The sequence below is a fragment of the Sander lucioperca genome, chromosome 10 (assembly GCF_008315115.2).
Source record: "Sander lucioperca isolate FBNREF2018 chromosome 10, SLUC_FBN_1.2, whole genome shotgun sequence".
NCBI lineage: Eukaryota > Metazoa > Chordata > Actinopteri > Perciformes > Percidae > Sander > Sander lucioperca.
In genome coordinates this window covers 39372718-39397049 of record NC_050182.1, presented here as the reverse complement: position 1 = coordinate 39397049, position 24332 = coordinate 39372718, and the positions used below count along the sequence as shown (strand labels likewise).

The window sequence follows — 24332 nt, the reverse complement described above, 5'->3', positions numbered from 1 at the left end:
TCGGGGTTTCCTCTTTTTGCACATGCAGTGAGAAATCCTGTGCATGCAGTTTGAAAGAAACACAGTGATGTATCGACTCAGGTTTGGGACGGACTAGGAGAGTTATATGTTTAGTCTTTGAAATAAACTGGGAGGATACAGTCCTAATATTAACCCTATGAGCTAGTTTAGGATAAGTCACTCTTTGGGGCGTTTTAATAATTTATTTCTTGCCAGTTCTGAGCCGCAACAATCATTATCTAATGAAATGTAACTGAGATTGTGTGCTGTTCAATCTATAATGGACAAAAAATAATAACAAACATACAATCTGTTAAAATATTTATTTTCTGTAAAACTGCATACAAAAATAAATTAAACATTCTCGTGTATTTATGGCATTATTATGTCTCGTTATTTTTGTGCGGTCTAATCAGCATGGAGTGTTTTATTCCAATTCAAATACAAATGTGTCAAACATGGAGCTTAGTGAAGGTTCAGTGAAGAAGTTTACGTTTGGCCACTTTATTTCAGGGGCTCAACGACTGATCATGATTGTGCTGGTGGTCCAATTCAACAGTTGAATTAAAGAGGCACTTCATTGATTACCATGTGGGCATTTACCAGGCAGGGAGGTTCTAATGCATTGAGTATCCAGTGTTTTTGGAGCTTGACCCATACTAAGAACTATAAATCAGTATATCCTAGAATATGCTACTTCAATTTTAACCATTATTTATTGCATGTGTCTCTCGCAAGTCCCCTTACTGTATGGAAGTGTAGTGATAAGTCCCTGAGTGCCCCTTTAAAAAGGCATTAGGGTTAGTGATTTGCTCCTGTATGAGAGGGAATGGTAGCTTTGGAAGATGTTAACCAGGATACACAGCAGACATTTTGACATGTAGCCGTAAACAAACGCACAGATTTAATTTGCTAATTGGCTGCCTTTCATTTAGGTGTGTGAGTTTCAGTAGATTATTGGAACACTTCAATGGAACAGAGCCAAAATTCATTTTATAAGTTCTACCTGCACTTTTCCTGCTAGTTAATTTAAATTGCCTGCTGTGAGAAAAGGTCTATAGAGGGAAACAGATCAGCGAGAATAAAACCAATTCTTAATTTAACTAAGCTCCATGTTTTGTTCTCATTCACCAGAGTCCATCAGGAGAAATTAATTCGCTGATGTCATGCAACAGAACACATTCTGATTGGATCCAATAGCCAAAGGGTATCTGTATACCTCTGCACAAAGAGCTATCACACAAACAGTAAACATGATTCACTCTCTTCACACTGAAGTACACCGCCACACATCCCATCAGCTAACAGCTCCGTCGAGTCGTAACAGTCAAAAAATAAATAGAATAAAGTTATTGTTCATATATGCATGCAAACCAAAATATGCACCTAAAGTCACACAGGTTCCTGAGGAAGAAACTCTTTTCCTTTTTTTCATCAGTGTTATCACTTCCCTTTTTGTAACAGTCATGGTTGTCAAATGTCAAATATTTGGTCGAGATTTCAGGTAAACATCTCCGACACGAAACCGACAGTTTCCTTAGTCCAGAAATGATTTCATCAACAATGATCGATGTGATCAATACACAATATTTTCCTTTACATTATAGTCAGGCTCTGTGCCCACAGCCAAACAGCAGCAGCCAGGTGAAATTGAAATAATACACCACACTGTTCATACATAACATAACATAACAGGCCTGCATGATATTGGAAAAAAAACTGACATTGCGATAATTTTTCCATGCGATATATATTGCGATATGAAAAAAGACTAATTTTTACAAGATGACATAAATAGCGCTATTTGGAAATAATAAATCATTCTCGACTACTGGGGTGATTTTGTAGGGGAGTGCATCTACATAGAAAATAAAAAATGAAAAAGGAACTTTTCTAATGTGAACCAGTCTTTGTTGAACTTTAATGCTTTACAAAAACCAAAGCAAGTAAGCGCTGTGACTACTCTTCTGAAGTGATTTTGAAGAGGGACATTAGGTAGTTAATTACGCTGGTTCATGATTCATATAATACTATCAATCCAGGCTAAAGTGAATGATATTAATAATGCATGCATGTTGCTTCCTCTAAATTTCAGGTGGTGGTCGACTAGCGGGGCCTAGCCTTGGTTGTTTGATAAATTGATCAACATTGATTGTGATTGGTGGTTGGCTGTGAATGCAGAGCCTGCATGTCACGCACTAGCAACAAACTGTGTATCCAAGAGCACTTAAATCAGTGTAAATTACGTTATATCAGAAACAGACTGCTGTTGTAGATTAGTGTTACGTTTCCAGCGTCGCGGCTCCGAACCATAACGTTAGTTGGGACTGAGTAGACCCCTTGTTTCTTTAGGCTAACTATATTAGCTTTAGCCTGGCTGGTAGCAGCTTTCTGCGGTGAAAAATGGCCGGGAGACGTCTTGATAACATTGCATTAATCAGGTGATTTAGTTTGTCTTTGCAGCGAACATAAAACAGAGACTACTGTAGCTTCACTACCCATGGAAAAGTATGTGTATCACTGAGTCAGCGGCAGCTGCAGCTGTACTTTTCTACACACGGGAGAGCCTCACTTCCCATAACAATAAACCCCGTCGGACTAACGTTCCGTCACATACACACGTTGCCCACATGGCTACCTGTCTTAACCCTTGTGTTGTCTTCCCGACGATCATGAAGTTGTTGTCCTTTAGGGTCACCATTGAAAATTAACTTTTTTTTTTGCTTTTGACTCTTTTTTTTTAACGTCTTTGTCACGCTTTTTTTTATTCATGGTCAATAAACCTAATTTATATGACATTATAGCTAATTTTTGAGAAAAAGCAGAAATTACTAATTATTTTGGCTAATAGTTAAGATCAGAGGATGTTTATGTCAAAGTTTAGTCAGGATGCTGTTTTGAAACCATTTAAGCATTTGTTTCAAATGCTATTAAATTGAATAAAACACCCAAAATTTAATTTACCTGCCCAAAAATAACATGGATGCATGGGTGGCATCATTTATGCATCCATGTTATTTTTGGGCAAAATCTTTTGAAAACAGGTCAAATTTGACCCGAGGACAACACAAGGGTTAAAGGGGAAGGGTCGCCAGTAACGATCATGTAAAAGGAGAACGGTGAAAGTTGACTTTTTTATCAAGCAGCAAAAAAGTTTTAGCGTCAACATCGCGATGTAGACGATAAAACAAAATATCGTGCAGCCCTATAACATAACATACACTACATCTATTGTGCCATACAGACATTTCTCAGCAGCACATGCACGTCGCACGTGAGTGCCCATCAGTGGAACCGCAGCCTATTCTCTGCCACAAACTGTTTCTCTTCCTCCTCAGAGAGCTGGTTTCCCTTCACACTGTGGGAACAGGAACACACACACATCAATCACATTCAAATTACTTCTACAATTCCTACACTGAGTAACTAATCTTCAGTTAAGAAGCAGTCAAACAAAAGGCACCTCAGTTCCCCAATGCACTACCATTTTATTACATTGAATATAACTATTTATGTTTATCAATTCCAACCCATGTTGTCTTTTAAGATACATTCACATGAATTCAGTGTGTGGTTCAACATGAAGGCCATCAGCACACACCCAGACAGGTTGGTGTTAGAATACAAAGCAAAAACAATGTTTTTCAGCTTCGGCTTCACTTAATCTGGTATGACCAGAGCTTCTGGTGGCTAATGTTAGCAAAACTGACATAGTAGTAGATATTGCTGTCAGTAGGGCAACCTCTAGCTTACCCAGTAGAGTGTGCGCCCCATGTATGAGTCCCTAAAAGTAGATATTGCTGTCAGTTTACTGACCTGTTATAGTAGGTTAAAGTACTCAGCTTTATCATGAAATGATCACGTTGCTGCTGTAATGTTACATAGTCTCACTAAACTGTGAGTCTTTCTGTCTTTTCCTGAAATCTTCTATCATTTTGATAAATGGATTAAATTCAGTGTTACCACAGATGGAAGGCTCAGTGAAAAAGTTGGTCCACACCATCTGGAGGCCAGTAGAGAAAAGGAAGAGCACTACCTGATCCTCACCATATTTCTTTGAGTGCTGTGTTGTGAGTAAGGGCCTCAGCGAGCTGTTTGATCCCATCCACAGTGAACTGGTTGCTGATTAACCTGCACACAAATATACACAGCAGGAGAGTTTCAGACAGTCCACGTCAGAGCGGGGTATCCAACAGGTGTCAGCCATGGAGACAGCATGTGAGTGAATACAGAGTGTGTTCATGCATGGGTGTTTTCTTTACCAGAGGTGGCATAAACCTGTGTTCACCTGGACCAACTGGGCAAAGTGTGGAGCTGCTTCATCAGTCAACTCATTCTGCACCAACCTGCAGCAGCACAAACAGGTTATTCTCTACACAGAGTATTTCTCTCTTACAACTGTGAAATCTCTGAGCTCAAACTGCGCGACCGGCCTACCAGAATATCCTGAGGACACTGTTCTCTTTCAGCGCTTCTGCCAGGCACTTCCCACCTTTAGATGTGATGCTATTGGCTGCGAGACTAGAACACAGAAACACAGTAACTACTCCGTTTAATCAATAAGTTTAAATCAGCAGGTTTTTATTGTCGCTATAGGTAGCTGCCTTCTTACCTGAGGTTGGTCAGACTGGGGTGGCGCCTCAAAGCTTCTGCAAATGCTTCTGCTCCCTCATCGCCGACGCTGTTCCCCCACATTCTGCAAGCAAACACATCAAACCCGGTGTCTGAGCCACATCAGGAAGCATGGTGCCACTTAAAGGGCCTGCCTTACTTAATCCTCAAGAAATAATTAATTTGACATCCTTTTCATGCTTTAATTTCTCGTTAAAATGCACACACACGTCCATCAAGATAACAGTCCTCTCTAATTTAACATGCGTTATTCACCAAGGGTTTTTAATGCCTGGGCCGGTTGCCTGTCAAGTTAGCCCAAAACGCTTGGGTTTTGGGCAAATTTGGGTTACATCATCACATGTAAATAATGCCTATGTTTGTTTTTAAAATAACACGTTACGTATGTTTTGTGTCACCTGAAATAGTGATAAAAAATTTTTTTGTCACCATCTGAAACATTCCTCCATTAATCATCTCTAGTTGCTCCCACTGCTTTCATGAGCACAGCGGGACAACAACATCCTGCATCAGCAAACAAGTCTTACCCCACATCAAATATAGAAGTGCTCTTCTGAATCGCACTGGCCAAAAACCTCGCACCAACACCAGTGATCTTGTTTTTACCAAACCTAAGGACAAAGAAATGAATGTCAACATAAATTTAAGAGACCACGACATATTAACTTTACAATTACTATAACTACTATATTATTCTAATGTGATATTGGTACAAGTTAGAAACATACTTGAGGATTCGCAGCTTTGGACATGTCTCAATTATCTGAGCAACCAGCTTGGCTCCAACATCTGTGATGTGGTTGTTGTAAAGCCTGAGGACACAAATACAAACGAAGGTAAAGGATTCTGTTTCACACTCAGAAAAACAAAGCAGAATTTGACTTTATGAAACACTAACAATTGTTAGGGAAGTAGCCTACCATACTTCCTAGTTGGCATTTGTGTTGCCAAAAATACAGTTACGTAACCTAGGGACCAACATGTCAAGTCAGTATGTTTTCCAAAAGTCAGCAATGAGCTTTCAATCCAGCAACATGAACTCTTCCTAACATACTCAGAAAATGGATGAATCTATAACTCCATGAAAAATGGGAAAACTCCGACTGGATGTTTGTGTCCACCTACATTCAATTAAGTATTGCATACAGTTTAGATACTTACATTTTAAAACAAATTATATCACAGCTAGAGTGGCTCGTTTTTTTATCTAAAATCAGATCACGATTTTAGATAAAAAGCACATGATAATCTTGAAAAAGACAAGGCATTTTAAAGATTAAACCAGTGGTTTTTGGGCCCTGTTTCAGATGTCTATGAGTTAGAAGTTTCAAAGAGGACTCCTAAAAACTAGAAAAACATCCAACAAATGAACACAGTAGCTGAAATTTTTCTTTCCTCTCTCATTAATCATGACCATCATGACCCTTTACTAACCCCATGGGCGTCAGTTTGGTTTGAAATGTGCTGGGTAAAATGACGCATTCTTTTTTTTTTTTCTCTTTCACACAGGTCATGTTTTCAAAGACGCTGTCCATAGCTTACTAATGTAAATGAATAAAAGCGTGGTTTAATGTATGTAAACAATGATTAATGATTACCAAATTTCTCTCTCATATTGCTCCTCATAACCACTGAAAACTGTCAAAAAATCGAACCAAAAGTCCAATTATTATGGACGTTATCTGACATTAAGCGTTTCTGCTTCTTTAGAGCCTATTGTAAGGAAAAAGCTTAACGTGGTTTAATGTACCTAAACAACGATCAATGATCACCAACTTTCTCTCTCATATTGCTCATCATAACCACTGAAAACTGTCAAAAAAATCTAACCCAAAGTCCTATTATTATGGACATTATCTGACATTAAGCGTTTCTGCTTCACATTTTCAGCAGGGCAGAGGAGCGGCTGTGGGTTGACTCCCCACATTTCTCATGGGGTTGTATAAGTCATAACGTGAAAAAGCTTAACGTGGTTTAATGTACCTTAACAACGATCAATCATCACCAAATTTCTAGTTCGATTTTTTGACAGTTTTCAGTGGTTATGAGGAGCAATATGAGAGAGACATTTGTTAATCATTGATCATTGTTTAGGTACATTAAACCACGTTAAGCCTTTTCCTCGCCATAGGCGCCAATTAAGAAGAAAACGTTAATGAGATAACTTCTATAATCGTTGGATTTCGGTTTAGTTTTTTTAGACTTAAGTGTTCATGACAAGATATGGCCATGAGAAATTTGGTGATCATTGATCGTTGTTTAGGTAGCCTAAACCACGTTTCAGCTTTTTCACGTTAAGCGTTTTAGAATGTCCCGACAGGCAGTGTTGTGAACAGAGAAGTGTGTAGCCAGCGCAGCAGCAGAGCAGCTGTGTCTGTGCCTGCCCTGTGGAGACAGAGATTTGTGTAAATAAACGCTTATTTGTTGGAATCTGCCGCTCAAGAATTATATGTGTTATGAACTTTATTTTTTTTTTTAACTAAATTGAGATCAAGGTTTTCAAAATTTGTAGTGGGTACAAAATGACTCAAGACTAAATCTGATAGGTACGCGTCCCCACCGAAATCGACGCCTATGACTAACCCCTCCGATTTATCTGGTGACCCTTAGGAGGGACCCGACCCCTAGGTTTGGAACAACTGGACTAAACTAGCTGTATTTAAAGTAGTTAAAACTAGCTCCACCTGGAGCAGCTACAACAGTAAAACTCTGCTTATTCATTGATGTATCGGTATTTACAATCTAATGATATATATATATATATATATATATATATATATATACATACATTTGACTGATAATACTTCTGCTTTTACTTAATTAGGATTTTGAATGCAGAACTTGTAACAGAAGCGGTGTTTGAAACCGTTCCCTATCACAGAAATAGTGTGTTCGCCGTTTTGTAGTGGTGTTCGAATTCTCAGCGGTTAATTTCATTCACTATAAAATACCGACTAATCTGAGTGTACATACAATGTACCCTACACTTTACTCCCACGCGGTCATGTTTTCCCGGAGGAGAAGAAGAAGCAGAAGGACCCGCGGAAACTGAAAAGGAAAAATGGAGCGGGCTTTGGTTTCTAAACAGTGGAAATGTAACACGCAACATATACTGTATAATACACAACCTTTAATATTCTCCTGAGTGCTTGCTTTCTTTCAGGGACGTATTAGAAGTATTTTAGTTTCGGTTTGTTTACATGATGCTGGGCACGCCCACTTCCATCACGCAAACAACCGGCGATCTACTGACACGAGTCACGCAACAATGTGTTTTCAGTGAGTGTCTAGAATCTGGTTTGGTCGTTCACTATATACAGTAGTTTACTTTAAAAAAAATACTATATAAGGAATAGTGAATAAGTGAATGAGGGAACGGTTTCCAACATAGCTAGAGTATTCTTGTTGTATTGGTACATTTACTTGAGTAAACGATCTAAATATTTCTTCCACCTCTGGTACACATGTATCTTACTCACCCCAAGACCTCCACCACTTTGTGCTTACACAGCTCCTCTGCCAGAACCTCCATGCTGCTGTCAGACAGCTGGTTGACGCACAATCTGAAGACAATCTTTGGTTAGATGAGTTACAGACATTATGATGGAGATTAGAAGGTAGTTTAAACATGTTTGTAGTTTTTACCTCACTACCGTCATCTTACTGAAGGAGGGCCTCAGCTGCATCACCCCATAGTCGCTGATGTTGTTGTTGTCCATGTCGAGGCCCAGCAGCTTCTGCCGGTGCTGCAGCACAAAGTTCAGGGCCGTGCAGTCCCCTGAGTACACGTTACAGTAGCCCAGCTTGATGAAGCCCGCTGTGATGCCTTTCGCTGTCATCTGAGCGATGTCTTTGCTCCCCGTCTCAAAGATGCACCTCAGCATCCACAGGAAGTTGGGCAGAACGTGAACTTTCCTGCCCTCTTCGCCGTTGTAGTGGGGTAAGCCATGGAGGTGGGACTTTACACTGGTGGAAAGGTAGGACTTCAGTAAGGCCCGTTTTTTCTTTAATAACACTGGAGACACCAGATGCTCCATCAGGCCGCTGTGAGCCTTGGACAGCAGTCCACACAGGAACAGATTAGTGAACTGAAGGTGGTCATTAGTTGCAAATGGATGCTTTTCACTGGACTTTGAGGAGCCACAGATGCAGAAGTCAAAAGGCAGACAGGACGATTCTCTTTTCCTGCTGCACTCGGTGAAGAACTTGAGGATGGAGCTGGCAGCAGCCTGCTCATCCAGCACCAGAGCAAATGCCGCCAGGAAAGACTGGAGGGTGATATGAAGGATTTCAAATGTAGCAGGGCCTCCACTGGCATCATACTCACTGACGGGTCGAAGAAAGCCCAGGGTCAGGTCCTCCTCTGTCAGGCCGCACACACTGATCTCCTCTTGGCTGCAAATGAAGCTACCTCTCTCCAAAACCTGAAGTGCTAGTTTGGCAAATGCTGCGAGAGGTCGGAGCCCAGCTTTGAATGTGTCGGAGGCACAGCGAGTGCTTTTCTTCAGCAGGGACGGTGCAGGCGAGGCTGAGCGGCTGAGGAACACCTCAGACAGCAGCAGGAAGATGTCCGTGAGTGTGATGCAGGTTTCAGGCAGATGGAAGCTGTCATGCATGGTGTGCAGGTGCCTAAAGCTCTTGAATACAATCCAGCAGAAGAGCGGGGTGGAGCAGAGGCCGCAGAGGTGGGGGCTAGCATCCAGCTGGACTGACACCAGCTCTCGGTGCTCCTGCTCCTTGAAGTGCAGATGGATGTAGGTCTTCAGATGAGCTGGGGAGAAGCCGCGCAGAGCCACCTTCTTCCTGATCACCCTACTCTGGATCTCGGTCCCTGTCCGGGCCGTCAGCACCTTATGGGAGCCCTGGAGTAGTTTGCCACAGAGCAAGCTGACGAGCAGCTGGAGGGGGTGTGCCTTGGCTTCTGGAGACACCACTTCAGCAACATTCATCAGGTCATTCGTCTGAATCTCATCGTAGCCATCAAATGTAAAAAGAACCTTCTCCGGGAAGCGCAGGATGTAGTCAAACACCTCATGGTCTGGATCTTGATCTGGAGAGCAGTTGTATTTGAACAAAAGGTCTCGGAGGGAGATCTGTTCTGTGTCCTTGATGATGCTGAACATCCTACAGCGGAACTTAAAGAAGAAGATGGCGTCCGTCTGCAGCTCTTTCTTGGACCAGAGGTTCTGGAGCTTCTGTAGGAGGATGGATTTGCCCACACCGGCATCCCCCATCACATAGATGGTTTCCCCTTGGGGATTGAAGACCGCATGGTCTCCTAGGAGCTGGTCCAGACTCTCTAAGAAGCCCAAACTCTCATTGCAGTCGTTCAACAGTTCCATCAGTGTGTCAGTGTAAAGGTCCTCCAGACGGCTCTCCTCTTGCTGGCCGTATGACATGATAAAGCACGTGTCCCGGCTCATCTCATGCCTCAACTTCTCACAGTACCTGCTGACTGAGAAGGTACACAGTCAGTTAGTGGAATATTAGTCTCGCATTGCCAGACCTTTCTCTACAGCGCTGCGGAGGAAGGTCTGGCTAGTCCACACAGCATTCTGAGAGATGGGAGAAAAACGTGTCCTGGATTATTGGCATTTCTTTAAACCAATCACAATCATCTTAGGCGGTGCTAAGCGCCGGATGCAATCACGGTGCCGCTGCAAAATAGCCTCCGGAAAGAACTTGTTTTGGTGGAACGTGTGTACGTTCAAAGGTTGTTTTAGTTGTGCAACAGAAAACTCCAATTGGACAGATAGTCTAGCTAGCTGTCTGGATTTACCTGCAGAGATTTGAGGAACAGTTAACCATAGTCCACAGAAATCCACCAGAGTTTAGAACGCCAACACAAAGACAGCGGAAGGTAACGGACATCTGGCCAAAAATGAGGGACATCCTGAGGAACTTCCCGTGGAATTCCCTGTGTCATTGATATAGACTAGTGTGATATAGAAGCTTTTAGTGATATTGTAAGGTCTATGGATGTTTCTATTTAGGACAAGTGGCGACTTCTGGGCCTGAAAATGTGGAAGCTCCTTAAAGCTGCATTCTATCTAATTTCCAGCAGGGGGCGACTCCCCTAGCTCCAAAAAGAAGTCTGTTTCTTTAGAAGTCTATGAGAAAATGAGCCTACTTCTCAGTAAACATTTTCATAATGAGTCTCAATCTCTAGTTTCAAGTCTTCTTCAATACAGCATGATGTTCATTTAGTAAATGATGGTTCCATTCATTTTAAAATACGGCAGTAATTAATCAAAATTAGCTTCACCACCACGTTCAACATTCAAATGCCAGTTACACATGAGTGAATCAGTAATCAGAATCTTAAACTATGTTTTGCATAACAAGTGTTTTTAATCCTAATATTTAAAATAATTTCTGCTGCTTCTGTACTTCTACTGAAGCATTTTGAAAGTAGAAATTCTTCTTGCAACGGTAAGGACAGAATAGCAGAAACACATCTCTGTGCGATGCAATACAATAGAACAGCATCTCAAAAACGACCTCCAAATTGAAAATAACTTTCATGAAGGCTGGATTTATTCAATGTCATTGTAAATGAGGGCCGCCCCTCAATGATCTCTTGAGTTTAAATAAACGTTGAATGAATGATTTATTGTAGAACCACAAACTGAGCTACATTTGTGAATGACTTGTTGTTTGTATATCTTACAACAGAACAAACCTAACTCTCTAACACATTCTCTAAGACATTTGGGCCTTTTAGTGGCACAAACACCCTTACATGATACCTATTAAGCATAAATAAAAGAACATCTGGTGGCCTAGAACAGCATTAGTAACACTTACTGGGATCTGTGTTAACCACTGTCATCACCGTAACATCCCTGCTCGGGTTGTAGTCGATCTCTTTCAGCCATGGCTGCAGGTCTATGTATGCGTCACATACTTTATATATGATGTAAATAAAGTATTCACAGGACTCCTCTCCTTTGCATTGGACAAGATCCAGGATTTTGCGCACCTAGAAAACAATCGCAGGAAAGAAGGTCTGTGTTGGTGAGATTTCACAAACTTTGCTTTTTATTTTTGGATATTTTACAGAGAGATAAGACAATGTGTTGTAGATGTGTTTTCCTGCCTGCTCTGGCTTGGTGACGGTTCGCTGTACGATCTCAACATCTTCTTCACAGACGAAGCCACAGGCCAACAGGTTGTCCAGGATGCACTGAACGCTCCTCAGCCTGGACACCAGCAGCTCTCTGTGGTAGGTGAGGGTGTCAAGGCACGATGCCCGGGCTTCTTCTATCTGACCCATATTTGCTGCACAACAGTCACCTGTGTGGGATTACAGACGACAGGACAGCTAAACTGTACTGTAAGCCTTTTATCTTGTCTAACTCTCTCTAGAATCCCATTTTAGATCCGCAAATTACAGTAAGACCAGCCACAATGGTTGACATCTTCCAACATGCAGTCTTCACACTGATCATCACAGATATTGTAATCGGACTCCCATACCCAATGATAATGGCATAAATCTGTAGGCTAATTGTTTTGATGAGTCCTGATAATAATTTAAAATGTCTGAACTCTTCTTTACGTGCATTGTACAAAGTACTTGAAAGCAATATTTGAGTAAAAGCACAAGTATGTTACCAGAAAATGACTCTGATAGAAGTTAAAGGTCCAGTGTGTAAAGTGTTTAGTTGTTCATTATCAAAATCTGTGTTGCCCGATCACAAACTTGTCCTTTTTCATAAATATTTACCACCACCATCAATTCCAAGTATTCCTATTGGCTTGAAATTTTACATTTGCATTTGCATGAACTGGGGTAGACGCTCCATATTCATGCTCCATCTTGAACTACGTTAGCCGGTAAGGGACATACAGGACATACTGCTCCGCCTTTCGCGTTTTTGCTGTCACATGATAAACTCACAGGTGCTGCTAATGCTGCTAATGGGTATCGTAGCTTCCCGGCCCCGGCAAGTTTGAAGAAGGAAACATGGAGGACCACACGTATTCAAAATCCTAATTTCAGGAACAGAAAAAGAAAAAGGATATTGAAAAGAGCAAGAGACCGGCTTTTTGAAGCTGTAATACGTACTTTAAACTACGCGGCGCGAGAGAGTTGATTGCGATATATGATGTCAATGCTAGATGGGAGAAATTCCTACACATTAGACCTTTAAAGTCATCTTTTAGAACATTACTTGAGTAAAAGTCTTAAAGTATCTGATATTTACTGAACTTGAGCATCAAAAGTAATTTTCTGATATTAAATGTACTTAACTATTAAAAGTAAAAGTAAAGAAAAACTTTGATAATTAACTTTATTGTTGCTTCCTTTATAGTAAATGATAATATCCAGGGTTTCCACACACTTCTTAAACATCTAACTCAAAGTCTGACATCAACAGAGAGGAAAAACTGAAACGGAATTTTAAGTTTTTGTCCAATGCACAAAAATATTACTTGTAAGTAACAGGTAACGGAGACACTGAGGGGAAATGTATCGGAGTAAAAGTATACATTTTATTTAGGAAAAGTAGTGGAGTAAAAGTGAAAGTTTCCAATGATATAAATGAAAATACAAAGTAAAGATACGTGAAAATTCTACTTAAGGACGGTAACTAAGTATTTGTACTTTGTTACATTACAACACTGGTTACATGACCTGAGTCTGATGCAGGAATAGATAGCCTTTAAAACATTGCTGATCAGTATCCTACTGGTTCAAGTGTTGGCAGTAAGTTACAGTTAATAGACACAGACATAAAAGGTATGGAGATAGCAGATGAAGAGGAGAATTGATTACTGACTAATGTAAAGATTGTAATTAGAGCCTGACCAATATATCAGCGGGCCGATATTATCGGCCAATATTAGGCATTTTTCAAACTATCGGTATCGGCATTGATAATGGCCGATAAATGAATATTTAAAAAAATAAAATAAAAATGGACGAAACACCCTTCAACCATGTGTGAGTGTTGGCGTTGCATAGTTTGCCCACCAGAGGGCGCTCTACAACCTCCCTGTTGGCAACACTCTTTAATTTTTGTTGTTGTTATTGTGTTTTTGTTCAAAGGAAATTAAGTTTCATATCTTAAGTTTGTATTTTTATACATTTTATTCATCAGAACTTTAAAATATTTTGATGTTCCTCTGTTCTGTTGTGACAATAAAACAATAAAAGTTTATTTTTAAACTGCATAATCATTATTTTAGTGAGGACTCATAAATAACTACAAATAACTAATGTTATGTATGTTATGTTTTGTTACACATTTCTGGATTTAAAAAAATATATATATCACCAAATATTTGTATCGATATCGGCCTTAAAAATCCTTTATCGGTCGGGCTCTACTTGTAATGTGGCTAATGTGCGTTCAAACTAGGGCTGCATGATATTTTGTTTCATCGTCTACATCGCAATGTGCGCATGCGCGATAGTCACATCGCAAGACGTTGCGATGTTGACACTACAACTTCTTTGCTGCTTGATAAAAAAAAGTAAACTTTCACCGTTCTCCTTTTCCATGATTGTTACCGGCCGACCCTTCCCCTTTAAGACAGGTGGTCATGTGATGTAACGTTAGTCCGACTGGGGGGGGGGGGGGTTCGATGTATTACGTTACGCACACGCGCAGAGCGTACGTTCAAGTCGGCGTCGCCTCATTGTGTTCTGAGGCATATTTTGGACCTCGGGGACCCGACTGATCAGTCCGACTGGCTTTTCTGTTGACGGGCGGCCCGTCTGGCTGGTGCGTCAGGGCCTTTAGCGGCAGCTGCCGCTGACACAGTGATACACATACTTTTCCATGTGTAGTGAAGCTACAGTAGTCTGTGTTTTATGTTCGCTGTAAAGACAAACTAAATCACCTGATTAATGCAACGTAATCACGACATATCCCGGCGATTTTTCACCGCAGAAACCTGCTACCAGCCAGGCTAAAGCTAACATAGTTAGCCTAAAGAAACAAGGCATCTGTCCCAACTAACGTTATGGTTCGGAGCTGCGACGTTGGAAACGTAACACTAATCTACAACAGCAGTCTTTTTCTGATATAACGTCATTTACACTGATTTAAGTGCTCTTGGATACACAGTTTGTTGCAAGAGTGTGACATGCAGGCTCTGCATGCACAGCAAACCACCAATCATGATCAATTTTAATCAATTTATCAAACAACCAAAGCAGGCCCAGCTAGTCGACCACAACCTGAAATTTAGAGGAAGCAACATGCATGCATTATTAATATCATTCACTTTAGCCTGGATTGATATTATATGAATACAATGGTGTCATGTCAGTCAACCAGTGTATTTCTTCCTAATTTCCCTCTCCAAAATCACTTCAGAAGAGTAGTCACAGCGCTTACTTGCTTTGGTTTTTGTAAAGCATTAAAGTTCAACAAAGACTGGTTCACATTAGAAAAGTTCCTTTTTCATTTTTATTTTCTTTGTAGATGCACTCCCCTACAAAATCACCCCAGTAGTTGAAAATGATTTAGTATTTCTAAATAGGGCTATTTATGTCCTCTTGTAAAAATGTCTTTTTTTCATATCGCAATATATATCGCAGGGAAAAAAAATATTGCAATGTAAGTTTTTTCCAACATCGTGCAGGCCTAGTTCAAACCATAAAACCATGGAATGAATCGGTTGGGCAGTCATTTATTTAAATTTGGAATGTACTTATGAATTGTCTGAGAGTGTTTTGACCCTTTTCTTACTTTTGACTAGGGCTGCACGATATGAGGAAAATATGCAATAACGTTGTTGATATATATTACAGAATAACAATATTAATTGCGATAAATACACATATATTTTAAAGTGTAACCAGTTCTACATTTCAGTATTCTGCTAAATACAATTGCTTGCTGAATTTAAAACAAATGAAATATTTTCCAACATTCTTTCATTGAACAAATTTAAAATGGAATTGAATAACACAACAACAAAATCTGTGTCTGTCTTTTGCGATATGTCGCAGCCTTTCGCGACATGTTTATTGCGCCAGCTGATATCACAATGACGATTTTTTTTTTTTTTTTAAAAAAACAACATATTGTGCAGCCCTACTTTTGACTTCTGTTTGCTGTTCCTGTTTGTCTGTTTGATTTTTTGTTTCCATCATCTTTACCTCAGTGTAGATTTGAGTGGTTGAAGTACAGTCCTGTACGTTTGGAAGTGAACACAGTGTGTGTACACACGTGCTTCATTGTGTAAAATGTTAATAAGCATATTGTTCCAAAAGAAATACACAAAATTGCATCTAACAAGAACTTTGTTAGCAGGGGCGATTCTAGGATCAGACCTTCAGGGGGGCTCAGCCCCTAATGAGAATGTGACAGGGATACAGTGCCATGCAAAAGTGTTAACTCCCCCTGTTAAATCAGTAATTTCATTAGCCGATAATCTCTGAGACTGAACAACAACGTCAGCTAAAGTTTTTTGACACTATTAACACTACGATGGAACTAAGCCTGACACTTTATAAGTCACAGTAATGACAACCAATTTGACACAATGTTCTAACATTCAGCAATTTTAGTGGCGGGAGTCTGGCACAACCTCCTCCGATTGGCCAACACTACGTTTCTGTTAACCCTTTCCTTGACTGGGTTACAGGTGCGTAGCATTGGAGACAGACGCACAGGATATTAAACCTGTTTCAAGCCCTTTGAACCTGTGATTGTTTGTCCTCTGTCACTAACAGACAAGTTCACAAACTCTAACTTGAAGCACTACAATTGATTAAAAAAAAAAAAAAACTTTATTATTATAATTTTTAGGGGGGGCTGAAATTAAATTTAGGGGTGCTTGAACCCCCCCTAAAAAGGGTCTAAAATCACCAATGTTTGTTAGATTGAAAGCTGCCCGAAAGTTGTTTACTGTGTATATATGTGACATGCCCATGCTGTTAATAAATTAAACTAATTTAGATAAGATAATGCCCAATATTTGTATATAACAATCCCTCAGCTTGTTCCTAAATCGTTTAAGGGTTCCTTTTATGTTTACAGTGAGGCCCTCAGTGAAGAAGTATGTATCTATGAATCACACGACAAGTACAACGCCCAGTGGCTCTCCTCTGTCAACTGTCCCAAAATATGCTCCACGTATTCTTACAGTAACACTGTTTGTAATACATCAGAAATAAATATGTCATAACACAGACGGAAATTGTGAAAAACACAAAAGGCAAGTAGCATTTTTCGACAATAAATCGCGAGGACACGGGGCTACATAACGACAAAATAACCCTACCGTTGTGTTGCGTCAATATGTTGTAAACCATTATTTCTATGCTGTAAACACTGCACTTCAGAGTAAAACCCAAGTGTTAAAAAGAACTTACTGTTACATTGTGTTCGCCATGTCTGCTGTGTGTCTACAGTCCGCTGTTCTCTCTGTTGTAGGAAGTGAAAGTATTCAGAAGCGCCAACCGCGTCATTGGTCATTTCTCCCAACAATTTCACAACCGTGCTACTTTCATGTGCACACGAAAATGTAGTATTTTTTACCCTTCTACCCTTTACTAACTACTATGCAGTCCAGATGTAATTATTCACAGGATGTTAACATCAATCTCGTGCAGCCATATTTTACAGTGCAAGCGTGGGCCCAAGAAAATAAATGAACTGAAGAGAAAAAATATATATTTACCAATGGAAAAATATTAAATAACTAAATGCAAAACTGTGAAAAAAAAAACAAAATAAGCCCCTACACAGCCTATGCCCCTTTTAACTATTGTTATACTATTGTGATCTATCTGTACACACTGACTCACAGAAACTTGTTTTGGTGCCTTTGAGTGGTTACAAAACAGCCAATCGTAGAAGAACAGGAATAAAGAAATAACCCCAATATATAACTTTATTTTTTTATTAAGGTGTGTGAGTGTGAGGACTTTCTTGCTGGAAGGCCACACATTGCTGGGGATTCATTCACCACGTCACTCTTTAACATCTACAGAGCAGCAACACGTGGCCATCATGAAGAAGAATCCCCTTTTCCTCTTCAGCATCGCCCTCCGAGTTCGGACTGTGACGAAGCATGTGGTGCATTCATCACTGCCACAGGCCTGATTAGGACGAGCAGTGACAGGGCCAGTGTTATTACCAGTGGTGGTTCCGTCAGCTGAGGCTGCTGGTCCGTCATCAACATCAGCTGAGGAACCTTCACTGGAGCGTAGGCCTACAAAGCTGTGGATTTCAACTAGGGAGTCCTGTGGTGGGAACATTGTCATGTTCACGCGGGATGACATCACATAAGGGTCTGGGTCAGCCTCTCTGGGAAAGTGTGTCATTGTGATGAAGCGGTGCCTCAGAGCTTTAGCTTTAGCGGGGCTGATCCTGGTGGCCGAATCCACACGCAGCATCCGTTTGAGGAGGCTTAAAAAAGCCTGCGTGTCCTCACGCTCAGTGACTGTTTTCGGCTTCTGGTGGTCCTTTGTCATGTCACCCACACAAGTGTACTTGTTGAAATTGGTCCTGCTTTGTCGGGACTTCTTGCCTGTTGCTAGCACGTATTCACTTCCCGTATTCAGCCTCCATACCTGCTTTGTAGAGTCTTTGTTCTTGCTAAAAAAAATCTTGGTATGGATGCCAGCATTGAGCAGGCGATCGCCGGGCTGACCCTTCTTTTTTTTTAAATTCTCTCCCACAAATTAAATCACGACAGCTGATTTGTATTTGTTTTTAAAATCAATTTTAAAGGTTGTTAAATTTTAGCAGGTTGGTTTCTATGGTGACAAAAAAGGTGAGAAATGCACTAAACTGCACAGTTAAATACATATTTGAATATTAAGTCTTCCTGCTAATGCTTCAGTCCTATTTGGGGTAATTTTAACTTGAAACAAGGGAAAAGTGATCCAGGATTTTTTGGATTGCTTTTTTTGGATGCTGAAAAGGGGTTAAGGTGAATGCAAGATCTAGAGAAGATGAGAAGTATAGATGTTATTCCAAGTAATGTTTTTTCCCCCAAATATTTTCAACTTACAAGGTTTATATCCTCATCTCAAAACCATTCATTAGCTGCAATCTCCTCATTAAGGCGCTGACACACCAATCCGATTATCGGCCGTCGGACCGTCTGGCGAGGTCAGTGACCCGAGTCTGTTTGGTGTGTTCCGTCGTCAGTCGTCAGTCGGAGGAGCCGTCAGCGTTCATTTGGGCCGATTTGACTTGTTGACTCAATGACCAATCTGATTGGTGGAGTGCTAACCCGGAAATGACGAGCGGGACGAACGCCTCTGAAAATCTGACGAAAATCTTTTAAACTGACCTTTGTCGATCTGAAATGAAGACAGATTCAGCAACTGCACGGCCTATTTCTCGCTTAAAATGTTTTCAGAAACACGTTTCGGTGAACTATTTTCGTCAAATACATGATCATATTCCGAACGAGCCGCCATTAAGGTCGGTTTTGAAATTCGGGAGAAACCAGACCCACGTGATGCATTGTCCAATCAGCTGGCGGTTTTCATTTTTTTGGTGACAATACAGATAGCGCCGCCTGCTGTTATGGAGACGTATTACGTTTCGCACACGCGCAGAATGTACGCTCAAGTCGGCGTCGCTTCGGTGTGTTCTGAGGCCCTTTTTGGACCTCGGGGAGACTGATCAGTCCGACTGCCTTTACTGCTGACGGTCAGCCGTCGGGTCGGTGTGTCAGAGCCTTTAGAGGTAGCAAGTATAGGACATTATTTTTATGATGATGGTTTAGTTTCATCTTTGTGTGACTTGTTTGTGTCTATCAATCTGAGATTATGGAAGGAGGATACAGATGACGAAATATCTTTAGAAGACTGGAGTAATAAGGCATGTATGTATAGCTGTCCACTGCTCCTAATACTTAGGATGGGTTAAATGCAGTAATTCAATTTTCCGCCATTGTACTGTGTGTATGTGATGAAATAAGAATACTGTTTCGTAAGAAGTCTCAGAGACAGTCAACAGTAGCCTGAAACAGATACAGTATAAATGGCTGATGTGTGTATACATAACTCCTAAACTTAAATTGCATAAGTTGAAAGATAACATTCCTGATACTATCATATACTGTAGTATCAAGTGCAATAAGCCAATATTGAAACTGTACCACTGTATATGAATGCTTAAAAATGATTAATGACAAATATTAATTTGGTAGGATATTATTAATGTTTTGTGTGTGTGTATTTGTGTGTGTGTGTGTGTGTGTGTGTGTGTGTGTGTGTGTGTGTGTTGATTGAGAGGCACCCTTCAGTTCCTCTTTCTTTTCCAAGACCTAGGCATACTGGAATTCAAAGAAAACACACAAATACAACCGAACAGCTAAAACATTAGCACTAGCAACCTGCATGAAATATATCTACATAGACACACAATAAGCATGATTTACGTTTGTTGAGTTCAACTACAAAGCTGGCAATGCTATCACAAAAAAAATGGCTTACCTCAAAATGTCATGTCATTTAAAGCAAATAGAAATAAAAAGGAAGTGCTAAATAAAGGGAAAAGTCAGAATTTGCTTTTCCTCTCATAAGGCGGAAAATCATGAATGAGATGAAACAAGCTGCGGTGTGAAAACATATACTCCGGCTTATTGCTCTCTGCCATTGCGAAACATAAAAATTAAAATAAAGGAAACAAGGTGCTAAAGTTTCATTGTGTTCACTGTTCTACAATGAATTCACATTCAGGCTGTAGCTCCAGGGTTAGAACCTTGCTAACTGTGGTTTCCATGTGCAAAACGGCCCATGGGCACAGGATAAGCAGTGGCTGTTTTTACACACAAGACATATCAGCTAAACTCATTCACTTTAAATGAGGAGCAGCACTGCAGACAGCTAGGAACACTACTGAAGAGGATTAGGGCCAATGTTAAAAATGAAACTCATAGTTTTCACATTGGCCCTAAACCTCTTCTATCCATCCATCTTCTATGATTATTCTACTCACTGTACTATCTTACTTATTATTTACCCAAACTCTTGTTGATTTCACCTTCCCTCTCACCATTGCTGTGTGACAGCTTAGCACTGAGTCACTGCTGTTTTCAGGAGTCACACAGTTGTCTCCAGAAAACACATTTTTCTTGTTTTATTCAGGGAAACCGCCTGAGCTCACATCTCAAATGGGATTTCTACCAGTGTCCATCAGGTGGCAGTACTGGATAGAGGGACAGATCTTTTTTAGTGTAGTATTGCTGGCTGGCTTGTGTAGACGAATATGAAGCTGCTTTGTAGTGTAGCTTAGATGCTTCACTACTGCTGAGTACCCATGTCTCCACAGTGTGCAGCCCACAGCTGGAAGATGGACTAAAAAAAACAGCTGGACTAACTTAATATGCACCACACTTCATTTTAGTAAAAACACTGGTTTATTGTGATGACATAAGCATGTCATCATAAACATAAAGCATAAATAGGTCTCACAGGTGGAAAATGTTTTAGGGAATACATTATTAATTCATTATCATTGACATTATTGTTTTTGTGCATAGAACAAAAAGTCAACACCACAACACACAAATGCACACACACACACACACACACTAAGAAAATATCTTGAATTCAACATATACACACTGTACACAAACACACACACAACATTTCATTATCATTTCATTCAAAAAATAAAGACAATTTCTTGTTAATCACTGAACATAATGAGAACAAAGTGTAATAATGAGTCAGCTTTATGTCCCACAGACCTGTGGAACAATCCTTAATACTGAGGTGATGCTTTTGTCTAGACTTTAGACTGATTCTGCTGCAGATTTCTGCTACATTGTGCCATGAACCCAAGGAAACTTGACCATTAATGACCTGTCTGATATTTACACATTATGACACAAAATAACTGGTATAGATTCAATTCAGCCCTTTATTTTTACAGTATATACTGTATATACCCTTTGCTTATAAAAACTGCATACTAAAGTAAGACAAACTAAGCACGGTGTCTGCCAGAATAATTCTGCATGTAGGTCGTGTTGTTCCTGATGTGGAGTTTTTTTTAGTTTGATGTAATTTCATTGGATTTGAGTGCCTGGATGTCTTTATATTTTCCTACTGCTCAACAGAATACAGTGGACAGTACCACAGCTAGTAGCTCAGTGGTGTTAAAGCGGGATCTTCATGGATGAAATTAATGAGATTAAACCAAATGCTCAGTGAACATGCAGCTGCATCCAGCAGCCGTAGCATCCAGCGAGAGTGTAACAGAGATGATCACATCTCCTCCTTGTACCACATACATCCACCACGGTTGATAAAGATCAGCAACATTAATGTGAACAGAGCCAGCAGACGTCAGATCTCGCTCTCGTACGTGTGCATGTAGGTCTTGAGCGAGAGGATTTCGGCGTAGCTCCGGGTTGTTCTGCGGTACAGGTCCAAGCCCGTCAGGATCTCCACGTCTCGGACTCGAGCTGTGTGCATCTTCATCAGGTCCTCCACCCAGCGAGACTCGTCCTCCGAGCTCTGCGGGAACACACAAACATTAGCACTCGTAACCCTCCAGAGATTTGGCTTTGAAGGAACATAGTTCACATTGTCATGAGAGTGAGATGAGAAAATCAATAGCACTCTCATGTTTGTGTGTAAAGTACAGAGCTGGAGTCAGGATGTGGTGAGCCTAGCTTAGTAAAAAGATGGAACCATGGGGAATCAGCTAGCCTAGCTCTGTCCAAAAGGGGAAAAAAATACACGGACCAAACGCTCACTCAGGAACATGTTGTTTCTGGTTTGTTTGATCTGCGCACCAACAGAAATGTAAAACAACAGTTTGTAGTTTCATTAGGAGTTACATGCTGGAACTACTTCTTAGCGAACAACAGTGACTATGTGTTACATCGTGTTTTCGCAGTGAGGTTGCCAGGTTTGCTACCATTGTGCCTGCACAGACACGTTCTCACTGACTGTATCTGGCAACCCAGAGCTGGAGACACTGCACAGAAGTGCAAACGGTTGTTTGTCAAGAAATAGTTCCAACACATAACTCCCCCCAAAAAAGTGTAAAGGTTAAAAATCAAAGATGGAAATGTTGGTTATTTTTTTTACTTTGGACAGAGCCAGGCTAGCTGTTTCCCCACTACGCTAAGCTAGGCTAACTGCATTCTGACACAGACATGGGACTGATATCAATCTTCTCATCCTATTCTAATAAGCTTACCTCTCAAGTGTTGCACTATTTCTTTAACACATTTTTACATGTTCAAATTAAATATTGAAATATGTGATTTTGTTTTTACTATCAAATCTTTTCTCGACATTCAATCAGTTTATTTAGATTCTGTTCTGTATTCAGGTGAAAGGATAATGCAAAATTTCCATTTTTTTATTTCTGAGTGAAGTATCCATAGCTGGTCTCTATGTGAGTGTTATTAAAAAGTGATTTAAAGTTGATCCTTACGTTGCAGGTCTCGTCGTTGCTGGCTCTGTGTGGCAGGATGAAGGCAGCGGTGCTCAGCGGCCCGCTACACGAGTCTGCGGCCTGAGTGAAGTCTAAGCAGCTGGTCAGGACCACAAAGTAGTGCGTGGGGACGGGTAATGTCCCACTCAGATACCTGCAATAAAGGTCCAACAAAAGACTTGAGCTCTAACTTTTCATATAAAGAATTATCTTTATATACAATGCTCAATATCTGATCATAAGAACAAAGAGCATCAATTTACAGTAAACTTGATCAGGAGGAAACATGATATGTTAATTGTTTTCTAGTCTTGCATTGCCAGACCTTTTATTGTTCTGGTTTATTGGCATTTCTTTAAACCAATCACAATCGTCTTGGGCGGCTCTAAGCGCAGGACTCAATGATGGTGTTTCTGCAAAATAGCCTCGGGAAGGAACTTGTTTTGGTGGAACGTGTACGTTCAAAAGTAGTTTTAGTCGTGCAACAGAAAACTCAGATTGGACAGATAGTCTAGCTAGCTGCCTGGATTTACCCTGCAGAGATCTGAGGAGCAGTTAACCACATTCAGGGGACAGACATCCGGCCGAAATGAGGGACATGCGGCAGAATTTCCAGCAGCACCAGAGCAATCCCCTAAATAAATAGTCGTATATAGAGTAATTATTTTCTAATGCTCTGTAGCTGCTTATTTATGGGTTGAGTCCTCCTCATGCATCGATATGAACCATAATGCTCATGTACGGCTGAGATCTCTAGGACTGATAATGATGCTATTCTTAACACATACAGCATTTGACACTGTAATGTGTATGACATGTTTTTTACTAAAGACTGAATCCTACACGAACATTTCAACCTTTAAAAAAGTGTGTGTAGCTCTGTAACTCTTACTCTGTGGTAAACACCACCTGTTTAACCACAGCCTACAACCTCCTTTAGCTTAGCCACAGTAATTCTGTAAAGTGTCCTTGGGTTTCTTGAAAAGCGCTACATAAATAAAAGTTATTATTATTATTATTACTCTTTTATCTTCTCAGCCGAGTCGCTGACACCATCGTAGTCGTAATCAAATATGGGTCCAACGAGCACATTCACTCCATTTCTCTCGGTGGCATATTTCTTCACCAGTGCTCTCTGGAAGTAACTCCATATTCCTGAGGGAGAGAGGTGGAGGAGGGTGGGAACAGAGACACAGATGGAGAGGGAAAATGGGCAGCGAAACAGGGAAAACGCAGTGATTGCATCCCATCAACACTGATTTTGGAAAAGCACAACGTACAAGGTTTCAACAGGACTCCAGACATCTTGAAGAAACT

The 24332-nt window shown here is 40.5% G+C and overlaps 2 protein-coding genes across 6 annotated transcripts in view; both read right to left on the bottom strand.

Annotated features, from left to right (window-relative positions):
- Positions 1-311: 311 nt before the first annotated feature.
- On the bottom strand, positions 312-17130 carry nod1 (nucleotide-binding oligomerization domain containing 1). Of its 4 annotated transcripts, XM_036006795.1 has the most exons (13): positions 16879-17044; positions 11732-11928; positions 11440-11614; positions 8278-10087; positions 8112-8195; positions 5361-5444; positions 5160-5243; positions 4613-4696; positions 4438-4521; positions 4263-4346; positions 4048-4131; positions 3222-3358; positions 312-1697 (listed from the first exon to the last, which is right to left on the bottom strand). In XM_036006795.1, exons 1-12 carry the CDS (start codon positions 16907-16909, stop codon positions 3286-3288), a joined length of 2874 nt encoding a protein of 957 aa, XP_035862688.1. In that variant the 5' UTR covers positions 16910-17044; the 3' UTR covers positions 312-1697; positions 3222-3285. The 4 variants fall into 4 exon arrangements, with proteins under 4 accessions (XP_035862688.1, XP_035862689.1, XP_031178671.1 ...); XM_031322811.2 differs by lacking the exon at positions 312-1697 and having other exon boundaries at positions 3028-3358; positions 16970-17124; XM_036006796.1 differs by lacking the exons at positions 11732-11928; positions 16879-17044 and having other exon boundaries at positions 8278-10083.
- A 4263-nt stretch (positions 17131-21393) lies between these two features.
- Positions 21394-24332, bottom strand: part of enpp2 (ectonucleotide pyrophosphatase/phosphodiesterase 2) — a 37076-nt gene continuing 34137 nt past the window's right edge. The window contains exons 24-26 of one of the 2 annotated variants that reach the window (XM_036006798.1): positions 24038-24170; positions 23016-23169; positions 21394-22084 (exon numbers count right to left, since the gene is read on the bottom strand). In XM_036006798.1, coding sequence (XP_035862691.1) covers positions 21914-22084; positions 23016-23169; positions 24038-24170 — 458 coding nt within the window. In that variant the 3' untranslated portion in view covers positions 21394-21913. The remainder of the gene's footprint in view (positions 22085-23015; positions 23170-24037; positions 24171-24332) is intronic. The other variant, XM_031322812.2, reaches the window with a different exon arrangement.